We start from the raw sequence: 24935 nt of genomic DNA, 5'->3' as shown, positions 1-24935 counted from the left end.
GAGGTTCCCTCACAGAAAGCCCCACACTCTGTGACCTTCGTATGATTTACCTGTGAATTACTCACCTGGGCAGAATGTCGTTTCTTCCTGATGTTGTTTCTCATGCAAATCAAAAATATCAGTGAATTAACCACAACAACATTTAACATCACATTTTTGCATAACTGATGGTTTTTGGATCTGCGATTGGACGGAATCGTCCGGAGCGTTTGCACGTGTGCAGAAAGAGCCGAGATTTTATATAATAGAAATACTTTCTTTAATCTGAAGGTTCATCACAGACATATTCGTAAACAAGATACTTAAAAATGCAGATTTCATTAACTTTTGTCCCCATTCAGACGCTGAGTGTCGCTGTCTCACACACACACACACACACACACACACACACTAAACACAGAAAAACAAAAGTGACTAAAGATTCTGCTTGATTAAAATCATCCGCTGTGGCTTCACTTCGAGTGCACGCGCACACACACACACACACACACACACACACACACACACACACACACACACACACACACACACACACAGAAAACAAAAGGTCTGCATCGGGTGGGTGGGTGGGTGGGGGAGGGGCTGCTTCGATGCGTGCAGTAACTTCTACCTGGACAAAGCAGAGATCCTGAAACAGAAACAGGATACAACGTCAGTTTAACGTCGCCCCTCTCGTGTTCTCGCCGTCGCTCGTCTGCCGCTCACTTACTGTAGCTTGTCCTGTAACAGCTCGAGCCTCTGCCGGTCCACGTAGCGCGAGAAGAGGGAGAGCAGGTTGGGAGGGGTGAAGAGGGGGGGAGAGAGGGACGAGGAGGGGACGCTGAGCAGCTCCCTCGTCACCGAAAACACCAACTCAGTCCTGAGGGAGGAGAGAGGCGGGGTCATGCTCACTGTCATTAGCACGAATCACATCAAACTTTCCCCACCAGGGGGCGCCGTTCTCCAGCAGCTGTATGGAGAGGAGTTCATCTTTTTTCAGAGATGATGAAGATCGCATGACTCACTGCACCATCTTGTGGTGGTAACTGGTATTACAGGTTCAGTTAATTCTGGAAGATTTTTAACTACTTTTTAATAAAAATAAACCAAAAGTATTTGAAACAATCTTCCAAATTAATTTTAATATCATTTATTACATGTAGCAATCCTTTTACGCTGACTTAGATGTTAAGCTGCACACTTCTGTTCTGAGTGCACGCCATACTGAGGGGCCAAGTTTTCAGCTGTGTTGCGACAGGCTGCTGGTAACAGAGGAAACCTGAAACCGTTCATCTGTCCGTTATGTGCAGACACAGCACTGGCTGAGCATCATGTGGCTGAACAGTGAAAACATTCAGGTACAAGAACGACACTGTTCAAATCTTTGACAGACCTTTGACCAGGTGCTGCTTAGACCAATTTAAAAATATAAAACGAGGGGTGGCTCAAGACTTATACACAGCACATGAAAAGTAGCCGAGCAGAGGCGTCAGTGAATCCTCTGAATACAATTATATGTTAGATTGTTTTAAAAATGACACACGCACGGCTCACCATCGATTGTCGTCCATGAGCTGACAGTTTGGGTCGGAGCTCTGCATCCTCTCACCTTCACTCAGGATCACGTAGAGCAGCGTCACGCCAAACTGGACAGAAACAGGCGTGTGCATGTGAACACATGTGGACGAACATCAGTTTGTTAAAACAAACAAACAAACAAAAAAAAAACCAGCAACAAAAATCCCCCCAAACCGTCTCCCAGAGCCAACGCATCACTCTGACAACATCAGATATACTGAAGGAGAAGAAAAGTTCTCTTTGGTCTCTGGATAAAAATCCCAGAGAGACACAAACCCAGCGACGTTTGAGGAACAGGAAGGACAAACTGTGCGTGTGAGGATCTGCAGGTGCGCTGATGTAAGCGTTCCCGTCCATCCTTCAGGGACTCCGAGCACAGCTGCGTCTCTGCAGGTGATGCTAGCTTTACACTCTTCGGCTTGTTTTACAATGAAATGAGCGCTCAGGTGTAATCATGTGATCACAGACTCTGTCAGAGCAGCTGCAGCAGCTGAAATCTGGAGTTTGGTCGTGACGTTGAAGAAAAAAAGTTCAGAAACTTTGGAAACAGGAAGTGGCACAAACGGCATTTCCTTCTGTTGCTATGGGTGACCTGGAGTGAGGCGCGTGCTCTGTGATTGGTCCGGGCTGGGCTGTGGGGCGCGTACCTTGTTGTGCAGCACTGTGGCCAGCTGGCCCTCGCTGCCTTGGAGCTCCTGGAGCAGATCTGTGAGGGAGGCGCTCGATAACGACTGGATCACTGCAGAAACCGGCTCCACCAACCAGCACAGCACCTGAACGGAGAGCAGAGGCGTTAACGCCGCACAGACACAGGTGAAAGTGATGTCACTTCCTGCGGGGGTTACCTGGTCCTGTTTGTCCTTCTTGGCTAAAGCGGGAAGGTTGCGGGCAATTGCCATGACAACAGCAGCAGCCTGCATTGAGGGCAGGAAGGGGAGGAGCCGGGAGATGAGCCGCTTGCCCTTCCTCACCGACATGATCATCACACACTGCTCGTCACTCACTCTTCACAGAGGAGGAGAAGAAAACGTTACACCGCTGAGCCGCCTGTGACGGCGCTGATTGGACAGGGTAAGGGCCGCCCCCTCCTACCTGTCGTCCCACTCTTTCTCCCGCAGCGAGCTGCAGAGCTGCTCCGTGTTGCTCTTGTGCTGCTCCAGCAGAGCCTCGCGGTCCTCCTCCGGCGCCTGGACGAAGCACTTCTCAAAGTCCTGAACCTCCAACAGCAAACTGTACATCTGCAGGGCGGAGGGGGAGGAGGAGAGAGGAGGAGGAAGGTTACATTTCTCGAAGCGTTTCCTGCCGTCTGCATGAACATCCTGTCGTGCACGGCTCTGCTCGTCCTACCTTCTCCACTGTGTAGAGGATTTGTCGCCTCTTATTCCAAACCTGCTTCTCTCGTTTCTCCTTCAAGAAAACGGAAACAAAAAGATCAACGGGAGCTGAAACCTGATAAAACAGAAAAGCAGAACCAAACAGCTGCTGTGTCACATGTTTCTATCTGCCTGCTGGGTTTGGTGGATAAAGTGGATTCAGGACAATTTGAAGCTCGTTTCACAGGGACACTGATCCACCGTAACACCGACTGCCAGCTGTGCCGTACGTCCAGCCTCGAGTGGAGCTGCTGGGCCGCAGGCTGTTAGCAGCGTCTGCTAACGGCAAAGACTCAGGTTTCTCTCAGAGCGACATACAAACACACATGTGAGGGAAACACTGATGTATTTAGTGCCATAACGTCTCATTTATTCTCATTTCCAGCCGACTCTTAATCAGAATTCTGTTTTTCTGATTCGATCACGAGGCAGCTTTCTGATGTGATCAAACCTTTCACCAAGTTTCAGAGCATTTGAAGTTGTGGAGATCCTGCAGCTGCTTCATGGTCTCACAACGTGTTTTGTTCTTGTGCGACCTGATCGTCACCTGGTCTAAAGAAACAACCCGCTCTCATCTGAGCCTCCATTTTTGTTTATAAAGCAAACTTTCCGAATAAAGTGCAGCTGAAGCAGCGTCGGCATAAAAACGTTTGCATGTAGAAAGAAATAAAAACCTCGTCGTCTGAGCGAGTCGTCACCACGGCGTCGATCATCTTGCGGGGGTTGTTGACGCTGGAGACGGTCAGTTTACCCAGAGAGCCTGCGAACTGAACTGCAGACAGACCTGCGTCAGAGCTGAGCTCGATCAGCAGCGCGACATGTGACATCACGCGGCGAAGCGCCGGTGTGGGTTACCTGGTCTGTAGGTGTGCTCCACCTTGGCCACCTGAGGAGTGATGAGCTTGGTGGTGTGCTCCTTCTTGCTGCTGTCTTGTTCTTTCTCCTGACGCTTCTCCATTTTCTCATAGTAGTTCTACACACACACACACACACACACACACACACACACACACACACACACCATGAACAACCATCACACTGACTCGTGTGGGGCTGCTTTAGCTGAAGCAAGTGTCGGTGAAACCCACCTGATAGTAGTAGTCATCCAGGTAAGGGTCTGTGCTCTGCAGCTGCATCATCTGGATCTTCGTCACCCACTCCTTCTCTTTCTGAGTCATCAGGTTGCTGTAGGGGTCTCTGCTGCGCCGGTCCATCCCGGGCCTGCGGTCCCTGCACAGACGCAACAAGACGATGACCGCGCGTCGAATCGACCAATGAGCAGGCTGTGTTTCTCGCGCACTTGCTTACCCTCCTCGGCTCTGCATGCGCTGGGTGAGCATGCGGCGGTGCTGTGGGTGAAGGTGAGTGGTGTTGTGCCGGAGCGGCGGCGCGTGGTTAGGGGGCCCGTGAGGTGGTGGGGGGCCCATTCGGTGACCGTGCGGAGGAGGAGGGCCTCCGAAGAAGGGCCTGAAACCTCCCCCGCCTGGCAGCAGAGGAGGAGGACCGCCGCGGGGAAATCCTGCCACCTGGACACACGGGACAGTCGAGAACCTGAGAAGCTGTGAGGGAGCGTTCGCTGACATGTCATCAATCACGCTTAACGAGGTAGCCTAACATGTAAGTAATAACAACATGGAGCCTATCCCAGCTGTCATTGGACGAGAGGCGGGGTACACGCTGGACAGGTCGCCAGTCTGTCGCAGGGCCAACACACAAAGATGGACAACCATTCGCTCTCACATTCACTCCTGCAGTCACACCTGTGGGCAATTTGATCAATTAACTTATCCCCACTAACTGCATGTCTTTGAACTGTGGGAGGAAGCCGGAGGAGAGAACCCTCGCAAACACGGGGAGAACATGCAAACTCCACACAGACAGACCCTGATGGTGGAATTGAACTGGCTGTGTGTAATAACATCACGTATATGTGTAATAACAACATGTATGCAAGTCTGCCAGTGTGTGTGTCTGACCTGAGAGTTGAGCAGCTGGGCGCGTTGAATCTGCGACAGAACAGGACCGACTCTGGGGGGGAACGGGCCGCGGCACAGAGGAGAGTTCTGACAACACACAAAAAAGTGACGTCAGAGTAAAACACGGTGATGAGGTCACATGACCGCGCTGTTTGTGGGGAAAACTAAAATCGGAGCAGCTGGGCCGAAGCTGTAAATATGATTCCCGCCTTTATAAACATAGACGGGTCCTTCCTGGACCTTTGTGGGTGTGACTACACACAGCAGCTCGAGCCGTCCACACAGTCACAGGTTCAAGTATTTTCATCCACAGCCCTGGTGGTGACCGCGAGGCTCCGCCTCCGCAGGTTCACCTACAGAAACCTGCTGATGTCATCAGCCCCACACAGACTGAACGCTCTTCAGTCATCCTGATTAAGCTACAATACAAAGTGCAATCATTTCATTGTGATCCCAAATCACACAGCTCCACCCGGCAGCCTCCATCAGCTCAGTGCTGAACCACCTGATCAGGTGCTGGTGGAGGTCACCACACAATCAGCTGCTAGCTCATCAACAAATACAGCAAACAGTGATATTAGCACTTTTATTGTTCCATGGTGCGTAAATGAAAACCACATGATATTAAATCATCACCAGTATGAATCCTGTCAAAAATAAACCTGTGATGTCTTTTCTATTTGGCCTGTAAACACGCTGCAGCGCACCGTCCTGAGCGCAGGAGTCTGCTGACTAACGCAGACGGGGCAGCGGGTGGAGAGGAAACACTCACAGCAATGTTGAGGAGGGTGTTGGGAGACAGACGCTCGGGGAAAGGAGCGGGGTATCTGTGCTGGACCGGGGCTCTCACGTGGACCGCAGTGGGATGGTGGATCTACACAAACACACACAGACAGAGGGCGGGGTTAACAGAGACTGAGCCCTTACACGCAGCCGGACGCCTGCCATTCTGCTTCGTAACCTTAAAAGCACATCTCGGCGCCACGGCAACGTTTAAATCCTGCGACAGAAACACGTGTTCACAGCAGGGAGGGACACCCAGCAGAAAGACTTCCTGTTTCTGACCTGGTGATTCAGCGCGTGGCTCATCGGCTGTTTGGGTGGAGTCCCGATTGGCACCGCCCTCACCGGAGGGGAGCCAATCACAGGGGAAGAAGAGCGTGGAGGAGGAGCCCTCTCTGACAGATCCTCATCGTTCCTGCCCTGAGGAGCTCGTTTAGGATGGCCCACCTCTTTGATTATCGACATGAGTGGATTATCCTGAAGACAGAAATATGAACAATAACTACATTAATGTATTTAGTCGTTCATTTCTTTATGTTTGATCCTAGAATTAACACCTAAACTGAACGGTTAGCTATCCAATAAGAAGAGTAAAGTTTAACCTCCATGTGTGTGAGCAATCCCGGGGTGACGCTCACGGGGCCAAAGCCCATGCTGTTCTCCCAAATACTGTGAGAGCTCATCTATGAGAGACAGATTCAAGAAACAAACATGCACATCAGGCTTAAACCGATTCTGCTGCAGTGATCAGACTAAACACAAGACAGGAAATCTTAAATCCACCTGTTCGGAGATTTTTGGTGCATGATTCAATTTAATTTTCTCAAAAACATTTTGCCACGCTGCAAAGTCTGATACGGCACATGAAGGGAAAAACACTGACCTGGCCCATGGGGGCGGTGCCTCTGCGCAGCAAGTGCTGCTGCTGTTGGTAGCTGAGCATGGACGAGGGAGGAAGGCCTGAAGCACAACAGCAGGTTTCAGTTACACAGGGCAAACACACAGCATGCTTCTGGAGCTAATGTGAACTTAAGCTGCTGAACGAACAGCAGAAACATGGAGTCATCGCCGGCCTGATCCTAGAGCGGGAATCTTTGGGAAGCTGCCCGGCAGTTTCAGAGAGCACAGCAGCCTCACACGAGGTGTTCACTTGATCTGCTTCTGTTCAGTTTTACTGTCAAACATTAATTCAATTCAATCTTATTTATATGTCACAACAAAAGTCGCCTCAAGGTGCTTTATATTGTACAGTAGATACAGAGAAAAACTCAACAATCATATGACCCCCTGTGAGCAGCACTTTGGCGACAGTGGGAAGGAAAAACTCCCTTTTAACAGGAAGAAACCTCCGGCAGAACCAGGCTCAGGGAGGGGCGGGGCCATCTGCTGTGATTGGTGAGAGAAGGAAGACAGGATAAAGACATGCTGTGGAAGACAAATACTTTCTTGCTCCAAGTGTGTGAAAGGCTTTTCCAAATTTCGGATACCAGCGTTTCTCATGAGGCAGAAAATGACTCCTGGTTTTACCTCCCAAGTTCCCGACATGCAGAAAGCAAACAGCAGGTAGGTCTGCTCTGAGCATCGCAGCCACAAATTCAACATCAACCCTTTAGGCTCCAAAATCTGCCAGTGGGTTAAGACGCCAAGCTTTCTTACAACGACTCTTTGATGAACAACAGATCGATCAAAGAAAACAACCAAGTGCATCTTTAAAAATATGAAATTTCATCAACAGCTGCACCAAGGCCGATCAGCAAGCACTCCAGCGGGTGGTGAAAGAAGCTGGCAGAATTATTGGAACAAGTCTGCCAGAGATCAGTAATATCTTCCCCACTCGCTGTCTGAGGAGGGTGCACAGTATCCTGCGGGACCAACATCACCCTGCGCGCCACCTTTTCCATCTGCTGCCCTCAGGGAGAAGGTACAGGTCTATACAGGCCAGAACATCCAGACTGGCCAACAGCCTGTATCCACAGGCTGTGAGGCTCCTGAACTCTCTGCCCCCCTCTCACGGACAATAACCATATCCAACTTCTTAATAGCAATGAACTGGTCTGCATTGGTGCATCATATCTTTATTCTCTTCCCCCTCCTGCCCCCCCCCCCCCTCTTTCTTAAATAGATAACTATCATATCTGATATCATATCTCACAGTACAATAATATTGAATGGGTTGCATTGTTGTATTTTGTCATGTTTCTCAGGTCTTTGTCTGAATTTCTACGAACATTATTGCTAAGGATTGTCTTATTGCATTGGAGTCACACTGGGTTAAATATGTACACTTGGGTTTTAAGGGGTATTTATTATTTTCTTCTTTTTTTTGGGTTGTATGGAAGCCCCAAACGCAATTTCATTGTTCTTGACAATGACAATAAATAAATAAATACTAAATACTAAATACTAAACTTATTCAACATTTAAATTCCCCAAAATGAAGCTGCTCACACGAACCAGCTCATATAAAAGAGACCAAATGACAGACGCTACGAATCAACTGTGACCAACAGTCATGTGACAACAGATCCACAGTCAGGGTGCGCACACACACACACACGCAATTAAAATCTTGGTGACATCTTTAAAAATAAAGCCCACTGAGCGGTCGACTCATTCTCACCTGACGCAGGGAGCCCGGGAGGCAGCTGGTGCTGGGGATGCTGGTGTGGCTGGGTGGGAGGCAGGATGGGGGAGGGCTGCGGCAGGACTCTGGGCTGGTCCAGCCCCCGCAGGGCGGAGAGGCCGGATCCTGAGGAGCCGGGGGGCAGACCGGGTCTCTCAGCTGCCCCGACTCCAGCGATGGCCGGGTCAGCGTCCAGGATCAGCCTGGCCAGAGACTCGGCCAAATCCCCCTCCCCCACTCGATCCTCCACATCTGAAGTGAGAGATTACAGACTTTAAAAGATGCCGATCTCCACTTGATGCTTCAGCGTCTGATGACATCACCTACCTGATGGCGGCAGTCTAGACGAGGAAGAGGAGAAGCTGAGGGAAGCGAGGGATGATGGTGGAGGGGGATGGACTACAGAAGAAGGGATTCGGGTGGAGGACGGGCGCTCGCTTGTGCTCAAGTCTGAGTCCCCTCCCATCCCCCCTCCTCCGAACCCCAGCCCCGCCCCTAACTCGTCCCGTTCATCGAGCTCGGCGAGGCGCTTGTGTTCCTCCTGCCAGTCGTCATCTGGAACAAACAAAGAACATCAAATCTGCGCAGCCCCAAATCACATGTGAAAGGTCAAAGGTCACCACAGACAAATATGCAAAGACACAAACCATCCGACAAAATAAAAGCAGAGACGTGAGGATGAGAATCCGTGTTCATAAACACACAGAGCGCCTTCAAACCCTCAGAGGTCGCACGTACATGTGACCTCCTCGTTTATGGGGCCTCTTGGAAAATATCAGAGTATACCGGGGCTGTAAACGAGCGGCAGCACTGTCATCCAGAAACTGAGCTCGTGTGATCTAAAATACGGTTTCTCTGCAGTCGAGCAGCACCGCGCTCCTTATAATAAAGAACCAGGCTGACAGCAGCCACCGATTTGAGCGTCTAAATGTTCTAAAAGCTTAGTGATACAAATCTACCAATAAATTACAGATTTAGCTCCCCAGTAATATATAAAATAATTATGAGTTTCTCTCCAGTAGCAATGAAGACTCCAGTAAAACTGTGGCCTACATGTCATCCTTGGTTCAATGACTTGTTCATGGTTAAATGCTTCAGCAGCACATTCAGTCTTTTCTCACTGAATGAAAGGAGGTGAGAACAGCTGGGCCTGTGTGCTAATAAAAAGCAGATGTTGTTGCAGATACTCAAAGATAATCAGGGTATAAGTCACCCTCTCAGTCATCAGCCTGTCAGAGCAGAGTCTGAGAAATGCTGCGAGCTAAGTGAAGGAGCTGACCCTGTTCCTGACGCGCTGATGCTGCTATCGTACAGCTAACTCAGTTTCATGGTTCAAACATTTCACTGCACGCTCCACAACAGCAAAGAAACTTATCAGTCATTGTGAGAACCGATGCTGCTCATTGGTTTACTCCATTTTGTTATTGTTAGACTGTGTTTGAGCAATTTGTGTGCACGACGTGTCCGACAGGCCCGAGAGCAAGAAAAAACTAGCCAGGCGTGTTTAATACGAACATCCAGGAGATCTGACAGGACAGATCCACAGTACAACCTCACCTCGTCTAGACAACAGAGTCAGACTGGAAAAAAAAGATGTTTCTTTCTTACCGATGGCCCCGGCTCCAAAAGTGTCATCGTTGAATTGATCGATTTCATCTTCGTCTTCTATCAATCCATCATCTTCCTCCTCCAGCATACAGTCTTCATTCAGGGACTAAAATAAAGGAGGACAAGAGGGATGAAAAGATCTACAGATGTGAAAGACGAGGTGACCGAACAGCTGCGACTGGGACGTCAGAATAATCTGTGACTCTATAAAATAATGTCTCAACACTCAGAGCTGCAAAGCCTTCACCATGATTCTGTCTTAGTGTAGTTTGATCTTGCTTAGCTTTTATACTTTCATGCTTTTTTTAACCTTATGTTTAATTTGTATTTTGCTATGTTTTATAATATTGCTACTGTTATTGTACTATTGTAAGGTGAGCTGGAGGGTCTTAAAGGTGCCTATAAATAAAATTTATTATTATTAATATTATTATAATTTCTACAGCTGCAGATATGTTGTCATCCAAAGCCCTCTCTCCATCAGCATGAGAAAAACCCTCTTGGCCTCTAAATCGTGTGGATGGTCCTGCTCGACACACGGCTCCATCAGACATTTATAGTAAATCAGATCCACGATCTTATTCATTCTCAGAGCTCTGCAATCAAAAGCATCCTCTGGGTGTGTCCGATCTGACACACAACCAGTTCAGTGAGTCTCAGAGACAATCAATTCAAAAAGCTGACGTGTTTTACTAGTGACACATAAATATTATTGCTTAAAATATGTCCTGCTGCTGCTTCAGGGCCCTTCCTCCATGTGAGGGATGATCCTGATTCAGCTGCTGTAAAACTGATGAGACATTAAACACAAGCTGACACTGTTAAAAAGTTGATTCTGTTCATCTGGACGCAGCGTTTTGTGGGAGAAACGGTTCGTCACTCATCCAGGTGACGTCTTCAGTCTCAGCTGACTGCAGGTTTCCCCAATCGTATAAACAGGACATCTCTGTGAATGGGACTCATGGCCATTGATCAGTGGTTGTTGATCTATGGTCATGAGAATTTGCATAATTAAGACTAAGGACCTGACCTCCCAGCCCATTGTTCCTTCAGTGGGCTGGTTTCAGTCATGATGCAAATGTATGTTTATAAGACTGAAACCTGCAGTCAGCTGAGACTGAAGAAGTCACCTGGATGAGTGACGAAACGTTTCTCCCACAAAACGCTGCGTCCAGATGAACAGAATCAACTTTTTGGAGATTTACTTTCCTGGATGATTGAGATGCATCAAGACGTTTAAAAATGTTCATCAATTTTCCGATGCTTATCCAGACGGGTTCTCAGGAGCTAAACAAAGACTCCCAGACTCCTCTCTCCACTGTAACCTCCTCCAGTCTTCTGGAGGACACCTACATCCTCCCAAAGCAGCCAAAAGACTTCATTTGTCATCATGTTCTGGGTCTGCTCAGGGTCTCCTCGTGTCCGTCCTCAGCCGGGATAAACGAGAGAGCTGTGCCAGGAAGGACATTCGGCGTAAATCTGTGCTTCCTCTTGGCAACTAATGGAGCAGCCGAAAGTAAACGGCAGCATCCATACCGCCAAATAAATCTTGTTATTGATCCGGGTGCATCGTTACTCTTTACCGCAGGAACTGAAAGAGCTTCACAAATTTCTCAGCAGAGGCTTGTTTACACTCAATATAGAAAAACGTATCAAAGATGGCCCACAGGTCTCAAAAATACATTCACAGAAACTGCAACGATTGCACCAAACAATGCAGGTGCAGCAGCCTTGCACGCTTTACTCTGAATCAAAGTAAATGATGACAATATTTCTTTATTGTTTTGCCGTCTTGTGCTACGTTTCCTGATGAAACCCTCCACTTTATCCAGGCTCAGGAACTGTGCTGGAAGTGTAGTAGCTTGGCACCGTGTGAGGGAGAAGGTTATGTTAAGTTTACTTTTTAAACGTGGTCATTCCAGGTGTCAGGAACGAGGAGTACTCGGGGCAAGCTTATTGTTTAAGGACCTGTGACAGACAGCCCACGGTGAAAATCTTCACTTGAAAATCGAATAGGATTGAAAATCAATAGGTGTGATCACGGTGGCCATGTCACCTTACAAAGGTCAGGATATAATTTTAAAATTAAGCCAGATGTCTTAAGCATAGAGAGTGATGCCCAGTCTCTTCCTCGCAGTGAGAAACACAACTTCCTTTAGCACTGGTATCAGATCAGTGGATATCTAGCAGATACCTTAAGCTGCAGTGTTGGTATCTGGATCTAAACGGAGCTGGAAAAAGCTGGATCACGCCTACCAAACACTGCGCATGTCCTCAGAGGCAGCAGTAAATTCATTCTTGTCGAGCAACTGACAGATTTGTTATACGACGGTTCATTTTATGAATAAAATGCTGACTCGCTGGAGCTTACAGCACCGTTATTATCTTGTATAAACTGGCTGATCATCAGTGTGCTGTCAGGGCCACATGGACCTGTGATGACAGTTACTTTTATTTAACCCATCCAGGTGCCAGAAAGTCTGATTCAAACCGACACTGGGCCTTGGAGTGGTCAAAGTGTGCTAAACTGAGCTGCAAAAGAAACGCCTCAGCCTGAGTTGGCATTTATAGCATGTAAGTAAATACTAGGAGTAGCATTGACAACTGGCCAAATGCTAGCAGTAGCTAGCTGAGACAATGACCCTGCTTTCACTGGGAAAAACATGAAACGCAGAAGACATTAACTCAAAACAGGAACACTACGGTACTGACAAGAGAAGCCATTAGTAGCCTTCCATTTTTAAACTACCTGCTGGGAACAATAACGTTTCTTATCACAGCACTCTGGCACCCTGCAGCTAGCAGAGGTTAGAGAGAGAGTTAGCCGCAATGCTAATGCTGACGTGATATCGCATATGACTCGCGTCGATTAAATGCTGCCCTCAGAGGCCGAATACGACACAGTCAGGGCCGCTGCGACACTCCGGACTGTCACAGCGGACGCTGGTTTACTTTACAGTACTGTAACCCACACGGGCCGAGACAGGGCTCGCCGTCCCCGGTTCAGCACCAGGAAAGCGGGCTGCCTCGCAGGCCGCACCGAGTTCAGCCGCATAAACAATAGTGAACGCCGAGCACGTACAGCGCGCGCTCTGTGGTCATCGTGAGCTCTCCGGGACTCACCGGAACTCTTCCTCGGGAAAACACACCTGATTATTTCCACAGAGCTACACTCACCTGAAATCGAAACATCTATCCGCAGGCTTTCGGGAGAAGGAGAGTGCATGGGAAGCTAGGCGGCGCGCAAATGACGCCAGCAGAGGACGTCCTCTAGGACCCACGTTACGGAACGACGTGAACGAGCGCGCATTTGACGTTCGCGCTCCGGGCTGTAGCGCGCCTCCTGAAAATGAGGAAACAGAGCGAGAAAACAACAAAAACGGTAAATAAAGAAGAAAACAGCACATCAGACTTTACAGCAGCGATTTTCTCTGCACTGCAGCTCGCCGTTTGCTTAAAGTCATTATTTAATAGCTTCATTGGACTAGACCACGATCATAAAGCTTTTTTTTTTAGAAATAAGGAACTGCATTATAATGGCTCAGCTCAGTGTTGTGTTGTTGGAATAAATGTTTTAATGAACTCAGTGATTTCATTTATCGAAAACAAGCCATAATACGCGAATAATGTGAACGATTACATTATTAATATTACAACTATACAGTGCTGTGCGAAAGTCCCGAGCCACCCCTTTTTCCTTTGGATTATTCCCTGCGAGACAGACTTTGTTGTAATGTTTTAAAGTGGTCCTGAGCAGCAGGTCTCCACAGTGGGCTGTTTTTGCACTTGTGCTTGTGCCTGAGCATTTTCAGAGGAATGATTTTTTTATTCTTGGCTTGTTAAGCCGCCCAACTCTGCCTCATCACAGCCAGCTCAGCAGAAAATACATTTTAAGTTGCTTCTTTAGGCACTTTGTTACCAGCAGCCTGACAGATCATTCATTCCCATTTGTTTAGTTGTTTAGTGTTAGTGTCATTTGTACTAAAAGTTCAAATACTGATTCAAATTCTTTACTCCAGTAAATACAATACAATACAATTTTATTTATATAGCACATGCCAAAGTGCTTCCCAGAATGAGTTAAGAGCAATAATAAATACAAATATAAAATACAACATAGAAATAAAATATACTAACAGGCGGGTGACATAACTAACCAATAATACACCAGGCATAGTAGGCACCAGTGAAGTCCACACACAATGCTGAAGGTTAAAACATTATAAACATTAACAGAGTGATAAAGATAAGTTCCAGTACGCTAAAACAAACACAAAAAACCAGGAGCACGAGAGTCCAGAACCAAAACACGACAGTCCACTAGTCCATAACACAGTCAGGGGGCCGACCGTGCACACAGCAATGGCGGCGACGGGCAAACAGTTCTGGGGGCCGACCATGCACACGGCAACGGCGGCGACGGGCAAACAGTTCTGGGGGCCGACCGTGCACACAGCAACGGCGGCGACGGGCAAACAGTTCTGGGGGCCGACCGTGCACATGGCAACGGCGGCGACGGGCAAACAGTTCTGGGGGCCGACCTCTTGGAAGGTAGTGGCGGCCACTGAGCAGGTCCGGAGGACGGCCGCGATGCCAGCGGCGGCGACGAACTCCTTCCGGAGGCCGTCCCCGAAGGCCATGATGCCATCTTAGAGGCCTGGAAAACGGCCGGCAGAGGCGAGGCGGAACGGGTCGAGCTGGCACTGACGGCGGCGTGGCAACCACAGGACCAGACGGGGCCGGACCAGACGAAGGCGAAGCCGAAGCCGGACCAGGCGCGGATGAGGACGCGGAGGCCGGACCAGGCGCAGATGAGGACGCGGAGGCCGGACCAGGCGCGAATGATGGCAGCGGGACGGCTGCGGAACCTGACGGCAGCGGGACGGCTGCGGAACCTGACGGCGGTGATGCTGCAGGAGGTGATGTGGAGATGTGCTGGCTGGGTCCTCCAGGACCACCAGCAGATGTGAGGATGTGCTGGCTGGGTCCTCCAGGACCCTCAGCTAACGAGGCGTGGTGCTGGGTGGGCTCCTCGGACCCTCCAGCAGACGTGGCATGAGGCTGGACGGGCTCCTCGGGCCCTCCAGCAGACGTGGCATGAGGCTGGACGGGCTCCTCGGGCCCTCCAGCAGCCGACACTTGAGGCTGGCTGGGTTCTCCTAAACCCCCAGCAGACGACACTTGAGGCTGGCCGGGCTCCTCAGGCCCTCCAGCCGATGAGGCAGGACGCTGGCTGGGTTCACCTGAACCCCCAGCTAACATGACGTGAGACTGGACGAGCTCCTCAGGTCCTCCAGCCAACGAGGCAGGACGCTGGCTGGGTTCACCTGAACCCCCAGCTAACATGACTTGAGACTGGACGGGCTCCTCAGGCCCTCCAGTGGAACCAGTCTCTGAAGCAGCAGGTACGGAGACCTCTGCCAGTGGGGACACTGGCTGGGACTGAGCAGCACTTTGGCTAGACTCAGGCAGCAACAGTGGGATACAGTCCTCAGAGGGCTGAAAGTGTTCCCCAATACACTTAGCAGAGGACTGAGGCGGACGGGTGAACTCACTTGAACTCTCAGGGGGTGCTGAGAGCCGAGGCTGTTCTGGTGAGTTCTCCGGTGAGGCTGCTGGTGCTGGCGTCTTGACCTCTAGGGGTCCAGAGTTGGCTGGTGACTGACACCCAGCCTCTGGGGAGGCCCTAGAGGGAGCCCAGGAAGGAGGGCCCGAAACACAAAAAACCAGGAGCACGAGAGTCCAGAACCAAAACACGACAGTCCACTAGTCCATAACACAGTCAGGGGGCCGACCGTGCACACAGCAACGGCGGCGACGGGCAAACAGTTCTGGGGGCCGACCGTGCACACGGCAACGGCGGCGACGGGCAAACAGTTCTGGGGGCCGACCGTGCACATGGCAACGGCGGCGACGGGCAAACAGTTCTGGAGGCCGACCTCTTGGAAGGTAGTGGCGGCCACTGAGCAGGTCCGGAGGACGGCCGCGATGCCAGCGGCGGCGACGAACTCCTTCCGGAGGCCGTCCCCGAAGGCCATGATGCCATCTTAGAGGCCCGGAAAACGGCCGGCAGAGGCGAGGCGGAACGGGTCGAGCTGGCACTGACGGCGGCGTGGCAACCACAGGACCAGACGGGGCCGGACCAGACGAAGGCGGAGCCGAAGCCGGACCAGGCGCGGATGAGGACGCGGAGGCCGGACCAGGCGCAGATGAGGACGCGGAGGCCGGACCAGGCGCAGATGAGGACGCGGAGGCCGGACCAGGCGCGAATGATGGCAGCGGGACGGCTGCGGAACCTGACGGCAGCGGGACGGCTGCAGAACCTGACGGCGGTGATGCTGCAGGAGGTGATGTGGAGATGTGCTGGCTGGGTCCTCCAGGACCACCAGCAGATGTGAGGATGTGCTGGCTGGGTCCTCCAGGACCCTCAGCTAACGAGGCGTGGTGCTGGGTGGGCTCCTCGGACCCTCCAGCAGACGTGGCATGAGGCTGGACGGGCTCCTCGGGCCCTCCAGCAGACGTGGCATGAGGCTGGACGGGCTCCTCGGGCCCTCCAGCAGCCGACACTTGAGGCTGGCTGGGTTCTCCTAAACCCCCAGCAGACGACACTTGAGGCTGGCCGGGCTCCTCAGGCCCTCCAGCCGATGAGGCAGGACGCTGGCTGGGTTCACCTGAACCCCCAGCTAACATGACGTGAGACTGGACGAGCTCCTCAGGTCCTCCAGCCAACGAGGCAGGACGCTGACTGGGTTCACCTGAACCCCCAGCTAACATGACTTGAGACTGGACGGGCTCCTCAGGCCCTCCAGTGGAACCAGTCTCTGAAGCAGCAGGTACGGAGACCTCTGCCAGTGGGGACACTGGCTGGGACTGAGCAGCACTTTGGCTAGACTCAGGCAGCAACAGTGGGATACAGTCCTCAGAGGGCTGAAAGTGTTCCCCAATACACTTAGCAGAGGATTGAGGCGGACGGGTGAACTCACTTGAACTCTCAGGGGGTGCTGAGAGCCGAGGCTGTTCTGGTGAGTTCTCCGGTGAGGCTGCTGGTGCTGGTGTCTTGACCTCTAGGGGTCCAGAGTTGGCTGGTGACTGACACCCAGCCTCTGGGGAGGCCCTAGAGGGAGCAACTGTCTCTGAGATGGCCGGCTTAAATGAACCAGCAAAAGTTTGTGTGGAGTGTGTTCCCTGCTTGTAATGAGGCTGTGAGGATAAAGGCTGGGTAAATGAGTGGACAGGCTGCTGAACTGGTGGCAACTGAGCTACAGGTAGCGAAGTAGTAACAGGTGGTGGAGTGGCTGGCTGAACTGATAATAAGGCTGATGAATCTCTTGCCAACTGAGCTATTGACTGGGCTGTGGACTGTAACATGGTGTCTACTGGGTCTGACTGTGACTGTAATGGAGGTGATGATTGAGCGGCTGACTGAGTTAGCGACTGCTGGGCAGCTAACCGAGCTACCGGCTGAGCAGCTGACTCAACGAACACAGCCCCGGTATAAACAGTCATATGAACTGGTGAAACAGACGGAGCGTCTTTTCCACTCACCACAGCCGGCAGTTCCGAAGTCCTAATCTCCGGCTGTGGGGCGACGCGCCAATGGCGCGATAGTCGCTTCCTCCCGGGCAAAACCTCCGGCGGGCCGGGCAAAACCTCCGGCGGGCCGGGCAAAACCTCCGGCGTCCGGCTGGGTTGGGAAGCGGTAGCGGCTGGTGGGTGTAGGTGAAGTTCGTGAAGGATGAAGTCTTGCACGAGTGGGTGTAGTGAGTCCAATAGCCAGGGATAATCCGTGAGCAGCTGTTGCAGTCTGGCTTCCAGAACGTGGAGGAATGCTTCTCCCTCATGCTCTAGCCACAGGTTGATTATTTTTGAAGCGGAGTTCGTGATGAGGTCCCGAAGCTCCGTGGGTGTGGTGAATGCCGCTGGATCCATATCTGGCTGGTCCGTACTGTCACGGCGAGTGAGGTGAGCCGTGTGGAGGAAATGAAGGAGGATCCAAATGCAGGCAGTCGTGAAGGTGTAAAGGTGGTTTATTGAACATGAAAGTAAATACAAACGGCAAATGGAGCTAGAACTAAACTATACTGGGATCAACTAAACTACAGAGCACAAACCTTAACGAGAACGACCAGAAGAGACTAACGGCGGACAGCAGGGAGAACACACGGGTGAGACATGGTAGAAACACAGATGAGGCAGGTTGGAATACACAGACGGACCAGCAACTACAATAACGGAGGACATGACTTAAATACACCCAGAGAAACACAGGGGAATTACACACAGGTGGTGGACACAGCTGAGAATGATCAACAAGACGAGACAGAGGTAAAACTGAACACACTCACATGAGACCCAGACCTTCACAATAAAACAGGAAATGAGAACACCACACCAAGACGCAGACATGACACTGAGAGACAGACAGAATGACACATGGAACCTGAACTAAACTAAACGTGAGATACAACCGAGAACAAATCCTTAAACATGAAACTCAAATAATAAACATCATAATCATCATCATAAACACAACAAGAGAACAAGAAAACAATCCCTGATGCAAACTAAAACCAAAACATAATAACCTCAAACATAGAATAACAAAAACATGAAACTCCACATACTGGGTCCAACGGACCCAGACCCGTGACATTTAGTCTGCCTCAGTTTATATGAACAAACATAATGTGACATGTACAGATTTAACAACACGAGGACTTCCGTGTGAGCTTTAAATGAGCGTCCTTCCTTTACCTCTAAGCTCTCCTCTTCCTCTCCTCTCCTGTCCTTCTTTCTTATCTTTCTCCATCTCTGAGTGATGTTAGCTCTCTTTCTTCTCTCTCCCTGTGAAATAAGCAGCTGGAGCTTTAGCTGCAACACACCGTGAGACAAACAGTTTGTGTGTTTGCTGATGTTTGTTGAGCTCATAGAAAGGCTGCATTTTAATTTTTTTTAATTGTTGGAATTAGGGATGGGTACCGGTGTCCGGTGCCATGATGGCACCGGTTCTGACATAAACGGTAGTAACCAGACCGAAAAGCAGCGCACATTTCGGTGCTTTATTTCGGTGCTTTTTTTTCCTGAGCTGTGATACACTTTAGATTCTAGCCAATCATTTTACGTTTCCGAGGATAGTAGGCGGGTCCAGGTACGTACGTTCTGTTAGAGCAGAGCTACAGATTAAAAATGTCCAAGGTGAAGCGGTCAAAGTCTGGCTGTACTTCACAGCAAAATATGCAAACTCAGCAGCAACAAGTGCTTTAAGCTGATACTGTGATACTGTCAAAGGAGGTAACACCTCGAATCCGATGAAACACCTGGCGACGCATAGCGTTTTTTTTAAAAGCCCAGAAATGCGCCGTATTTGATAGCTTGCTGCGAGACCTCACACTGTGCACGTTGGGTGGGTTGCCAGTTATCGGACCCGGAGCAACATCCCCCAAAAACCCGAAGAGGAGAGCCCTGGCCCCTAGCCCTGCCAGTGTAGCAGAAATGATGAGGATGATGAAGCAGCAGCAGCCGTTCTTCTCTGCGTGAGTAGCTTAATGTTGTTCGTGTGTAATTTACGTTGAGTAGGCTAACCACGTTATTACATTAATGCATGTAAGGTGAACTAGCAAACATCATCATAGCTACATGTCTTCTTGTTTGATGGCAGATACTCCCTTCACCCTGGCCAAAAAGGCTAAAATGCCCAAAGAAAAAGTGGAAAACAGCTGAACATGAGAGGTTTTTGGACAAAGTTTGTGTTCTCCATTCTTTAAGCACCGGTTCGAGCACCGTTTAAGCACCGGCACCGTTTCAAAAGTACCGATTTGGCACCGGTATCGGATAAAACCTAAACGATACCCATCCCTAGTTGGAATTATGAGAATAGAATCGTACAATCAGAGTTTGATCCTTCATGCAATAACACCTCCAGTCTCATTAGAGTTGTACAAACTCTGTTTTAGCTTTATGTATAATAATAATCATCCATTTATGTGCACTTTGCAGTAAATTGTCTATTTTAAATAATTAACTAATATATAATAATATTATATTACATTATTATTAATAGTATGATATTATTAAAATATAATATAATAAAATATTTCTATTTTCTCAGCAAAATATAAAGAAATGAGTGACTCATGACTTTTGCACAGTACTGTATCTGCAGTTTTACACGTGAAAAAGTAAAATTGTAAATGTGCAAAAATGAGATGCTGTTGTGTGTGTGTTTTATCCCACAGTAGAGCTGTAATATTGCCACATACTTACTGAAATCTTTTACTGAAATGCATTTTTTATCTCTAACTCTGATTATTTTGTTATTTCTTTAGTTATAACTGTGCGAGCGGCTCTCTACATAATAACAGCTGCGCACTGGCTCAGCACTGATGCACACATGGAATTTAAACAATACATCAAAGTGCAGTTTTTGCATTTTTACCAGAAACAGCGCAGTGCCTCCTCACAGTGAAAGCAGAGCTCCTGAATACTTGCATGTGTGTGAGTGTGTTGCGTGCTGAGCTCCACCATGGTTCAGTGGCAGCTCTGCACTCCGGAGAACCTGATGTATTCAGGGTTTGGCCGTCCTTTTCCACGACACGGCCTCCAGCTGCTCTTTTGGTTTTCCAACCAGTGTGTGACCTGCGAGGTCGTCCAGCTGGTGGTCACCATGAAGGTAAGATCAGGTCTGTGTGTGTCTGTGTGTGTGTGTGTGAATCAGACTAACACCTGATGTGTTTCCACAGCTGGTGTCGGACTGTCAGCCGGAGAACGGGAACTTCGGCTTCCACCTGTTTGGAAACATGGAGGAGCTCCTTCCTGTTCTGAGCAGGCCCAGGAAGAGCAGGAGTAAGGTGTGCCATGTTTGTTTGGTAGTTTCACAGGTAGAGATCAGTCTGCTTCCTGTTAGGGGAACCGCCCAGCTGGTTATGGTTCAGTAAAAACACTTCAGTTTGAGGTTTCAAGCTCTCAGCTGGAATCTGAATGGGCAAACATGTCATTATAAGTGAAATGAGAAGAAGGGGAAAGGCGGGAGCGTGCAGGTGGGAGTAGGACTCAGACTGTAGGGGCAAAGTGCTGTTTTATTCCTCCTGTGACAGCCTCTGCCCTCCATCTTTACTCTCTTTCCAGGTTACGTACTTTGAGGTTGGCAACCTGAGCACAGAAACTTATCCTGCTTCTGCACACCTGCCGGCGTACGTGAGGGAAAATTATCGGTCGGGTGTCAGAAGCAACAACTCCAACATCGATCGCATCATCATTGGTTACCGGGTGAGGACCCGGGTGGTGGAGACGGTGTACATCACTGAGCACGACCCAGCCGCCTTTGGGAGGTTCAGATTCGACAGGACTTTTGAAATCAGCTGTGAACTGATCCAGGCCCTGCAGAACCCCCAGCTGGACCTCACCAGCTTCCTCATCCAGATGGGCTACTACGTAAATGTGCTCCAGGGCATAGGAGAGACCCCCTACTCGGATCCATCAGCTCAGCAAACCTGCAGCGTGGTGCAGTACTACAGCGGATCCACACAGCAGCCCAGCAGCTACGAGCAGCACGTGCACTACAGCTACAACACATCAGCACAGAGCGGGCCTGCAGCTAACTACAGGAAACTACCGGCGTACAGTTACTGGAAGCTGCCTCGTGAAGGTAAACCTGCAGTCAGGGTTCAGTTTAGCTTCACATGTAAAAGTTTTTAATGGCAGAAAATGTGGAATATGTCTGACTGGCTTCTTTGGTCAGGTCGCCCGAGTTCAAGCTGAGATGTGCGCTTCGTTTGAGGTTTTATTTCCCCAGATTTGCATTGTTTTTATGATTTGTCGTTTTGGTTTTCTTTCACAAGAAGCACTCGAGTTGGAAGCAACTGGACGTCTTATCCAGATGTGCAGAAGTCTCAGTGATGAGGTGAAACATCTAAAAAAAGACGTCCAGTCGTTTTCCACTTAACTGCTTCAGATGATCATGAGCTGTAGCAGCAACTGCACCTGTTAAAAGGCCAGGACTTTATGATGTAATGTGACCTTTAACCTCTGCTATTTATTTAAAATCAAACCATGTGTGTCATGTTTCCCTACAGACAATGAGCTGGTGTCATATCTGTGCTTTTACTTTAGCTTTTTATATCACCTGTAGGGTCTGCTGAAGAATTGGCTCCTGTAAAAGTTCTGGACATGAACCTAGAAATGAAGCTCCCATATTTAGACGTGATTGTTCAGAGCTGCTACACCGCGAGCCAGATTCCATTTTAAAGACTTTCTGAATTTCTGTCTTCAGCTTTCAGTGGAAAACCAAAGAAGCGGGATGGCGGCGAGGACTTTGGCTTCCTGAAGCTTCTTCTCGGCGCTGGAGCGCTCTACTTAGCAGCCAAGTGTCTGTTCTGGTTACTCGGCAGCTGGTGGAGCGAAGACGTGGACGGAGACGTGGCGCTGAAGCCACAGTGGACTCCGACGTTTTGGCGCCGCGCTCCCAGCGATCGGCACACGCACGTCATGCTGGATTACGTCTTCTAAAACTCACACGTGGTATCAAATGTCACACAAAGCTGTGGACTTTCTGGACTCCAGCCTGTGCACTGTGCTGTTTTCCACACTGGAGGAAAAATGATCATTTTAAACGATTTTAAGGTGTTTTTGCTTTATGTTTGACACAGACTGGACCAAAATCACATTATGCATTCATCCATGCATCCAGCTGAATCTGTAAACACTGAAGTGCTGATCTCTGAAATCTTACATTTTAAAAATCAGTGCAGTATTCATGTGATGGTTCCTGTTCCAGGAAGCAGCTTTAGCTCCAGATGACTCAGTTTCCACTTCCACAAAGTCAGCTCTGATTATTTTCATTAGTGGAGAAAGAAAGCCATCACCAATCGAGCTCCGATACCACCATTCACCGCGGCAACGGAAAAATAAAGAGCAGGGCAGCGATTTTAATCCAGAAGACGAAGCAATATGAGCGTGTGTCAGGACGGGCGCATCAGAGATCACACACTCGCAGTGAGACTGGTTTTGGTCGTTTTTAGTGGAAAATAAACTCAAACTTTGAATCAAATATTGTTTGACATAATTTAAAAACTAGAGCTCAAAATTTCAGCATGAAATGTAATCAGATTACAGACTGTCTGTAGGTTCTTTTAGTCGTGTTTGAGACTAAATATTCACATTGGGTCTTGGGAATGAGGCGTGGGCTGGGAAGGCCACAGATTTCTCTCCACAGGTTCGACTCCCGAGGCTGGAAGCAGAGAACAGTGAGTTCAACAAACAGCTCTGACCCCAGCAACAAGGTGACACCACAGCACCAGAGGCCAGCGCACACACTAACACAGGTGAGTTCACTGCCCACTGCCTCCAGGTGCGAGGACTCGTAGAACACGAGTGTTGAACATTTAGATTCTGTCGATCGTGTCGGAGAATGGCCGACACAAATGGAGATGCTTTGAAACCAGTAACTCCAGTAAAGTAACTCCAGTAAAGTAACTCCAGTAAAGTAACTCCAGTAAAGTCCAAGAATGAAGCAGAGAGCCGGAAATGAGCAGAACTTTAAGGCAGGTCGCACAAACATGGATAAAAGTGCGTTAGCTGTTTGACACAGACATACGGAGGGCCAGGAGTGACTAAATGAAGTAATGTAATACACCATTAAATAATTGATGAAATGTTTAATTAATTAATTAATGAAACATATTTTGAGAAGTAATTAAATGACCATTCATTTATTTATTTCAAATTTTAATTAATTATTGACACAATTCATTAATTCATTTTGTCACTCCTGGTGCTCCGTATCTCTGTACCTCTTTTTACTGGTCGCCCAACTTTCAGCAGACCATATTAGGTCGAGTAAACCTCGAGGTATTTCTCTGCTGGACAGAAATCTAATCATCGCTCTTTTTTTCTGAAGAACGAAAACCAAATCTCTGCCGCTTTGGATTCAGTAAAATTGTTCCCTGGACCTGAGATCTGAATATTAACAGGTGTGAACGTATGGCTACGACATCCTTAAATCTGGAAGCTATCATTCAGAAAACCCAACGCAGACTAAACAGTGTCTCCTGAGAGATCTCTGAGGAAGAGGAGGAAGAGTTCTGATCGCCAAAGCGTCGCTCCGTGTGGAGAAAAATCCTTCAAACAACATCGACAAGGTGCTCTGTAACTTTGTGTGGAGAAATGCGACTCAGTATTTAAGGAAACCTGTTCTTAGCACTTTAAACAATACATCTAAGATTAATTGGCTAAAATATTGACAAAAATATCCCAACTGCACCTGGAATGTTTTTCTCCTCCATGTGATCTCTAAACTAGGCGCTTTAAACTTTTTTGGCATTAATCAAATCCCAATTAAAATTTCTGCTTTTCATTGCCGAACCTTTTTGTCACGGACTCTCATGGACACTTTATACAGACACAAATCCCTCTTTATGGAATACCGGTTTCTTAATATCCCGCCTGGGGATTATGCTCAAGTTTGTGCTGTTCTGGTCACGTCCCAATCCAAACCCTCAGCAGTGGTCTTATTATCACCATCAGATACGGCTGCAGGCAAAATACGCTTCTCTAACAATCTAACCAAGCAATACACACTCAAGTATAGAGTGGGACGAAATGTCTGGATCAAAGGTGCAAACTGTAAAAATAACAATGAAACAATTCAAATATACAACAGTGCCGAACTTGAACAGAAATAGAAAAGAATGAGAAAAAATAAACACAAACGTGCACAGACAGAGTCACACACAGATTTCCAGAAATAACAATAAATCAATCAGAGTCTTATTTCAACGGGAAACTGTAGCGACTCCTCATATCATCTCATACTGGGGAAAGTTCGTAGACAACACAAACTGGACAAAGGTCTGGCTCTTCCCAACTGATATTTGATCACGTTAAAGAAATTTCCTTTACATTAATTCGGTTAAAATCTAAATCCAGAAAGGCTTCAAAGAGAACGTTGATGTCAGCGGCAGCTTTTGTTCTGATCACACTGAAACATCTGTCCATCTGTTATTAGACTCAATTGGCTTC

General features: G+C 48.8%; 2 protein-coding genes across 5 annotated transcripts; one reads left to right on the top strand and one right to left on the bottom strand.

Moving 5' to 3' along the window:
* Window positions 1-234: 234 nt before the first annotated feature.
* patl1 (PAT1 homolog 1, processing body mRNA decay factor) lies at window positions 235-13255 on the bottom strand. 2 transcript variants are annotated; one of them, XM_004538682.6, is made up of 20 exons: window positions 13098-13254; window positions 9921-10026; window positions 8640-8867; window positions 8310-8564; window positions 6573-6649; window positions 6292-6372; window positions 5972-6166; window positions 5679-5780; window positions 4907-4993; window positions 4239-4456; window positions 4019-4160; window positions 3786-3903; window positions 3605-3702; window positions 2905-2964; window positions 2650-2795; window positions 2403-2562; window positions 2205-2330; window positions 1534-1625; window positions 710-859; window positions 235-628 (listed from the first exon to the last, which is right to left on the bottom strand). In XM_004538682.6, exons 1-20 carry the CDS (start codon window positions 13110-13112, stop codon window positions 607-609), a joined length of 2478 nt encoding a protein of 825 aa, XP_004538739.3. In that variant the 5' UTR covers window positions 13113-13254; the 3' UTR covers window positions 235-606. The 2 variants fall into 2 exon arrangements, with proteins under 2 accessions (XP_004538739.3, XP_076741428.1); XM_076885313.1 differs by lacking the exon at window positions 5679-5780 and having other exon boundaries at window positions 13098-13255.
* LOC101472575 (uncharacterized) lies at window positions 13104-23243 on the top strand. 3 transcript variants are annotated; one of them, XM_004538681.4, is made up of 5 exons: window positions 13104-13302; window positions 20246-20589; window positions 20660-20767; window positions 21045-21564; window positions 22189-23243. In XM_004538681.4, exons 2-5 carry the CDS (start codon window positions 20443-20445, stop codon window positions 22422-22424), a joined length of 1011 nt encoding a protein of 336 aa, XP_004538738.2. In that variant the 5' UTR covers window positions 13104-13302; window positions 20246-20442; the 3' UTR covers window positions 22425-23243. The 3 variants fall into 3 exon arrangements, with proteins under 3 accessions (XP_004538738.2, XP_076741430.1, XP_076741429.1); XM_076885315.1 differs by having other exon boundaries at window positions 13251-13302; window positions 20359-20589; XM_076885314.1 differs by lacking the exon at window positions 13104-13302 and adding an exon at window positions 14838-19453.
* Window positions 23244-24935: the final 1692 nt, after the last annotated feature.

This window comes from Maylandia zebra, linkage group LG6 (assembly GCF_041146795.1).
Source record: "Maylandia zebra isolate NMK-2024a linkage group LG6, Mzebra_GT3a, whole genome shotgun sequence".
Classification (NCBI taxonomy): Eukaryota; Metazoa; Chordata; class Actinopteri; order Cichliformes; family Cichlidae; genus Maylandia; species Maylandia zebra.
Note: the sequence above shows the minus strand (reverse complement) of the source record. Positions and strands in the feature narration are given on the sequence as shown.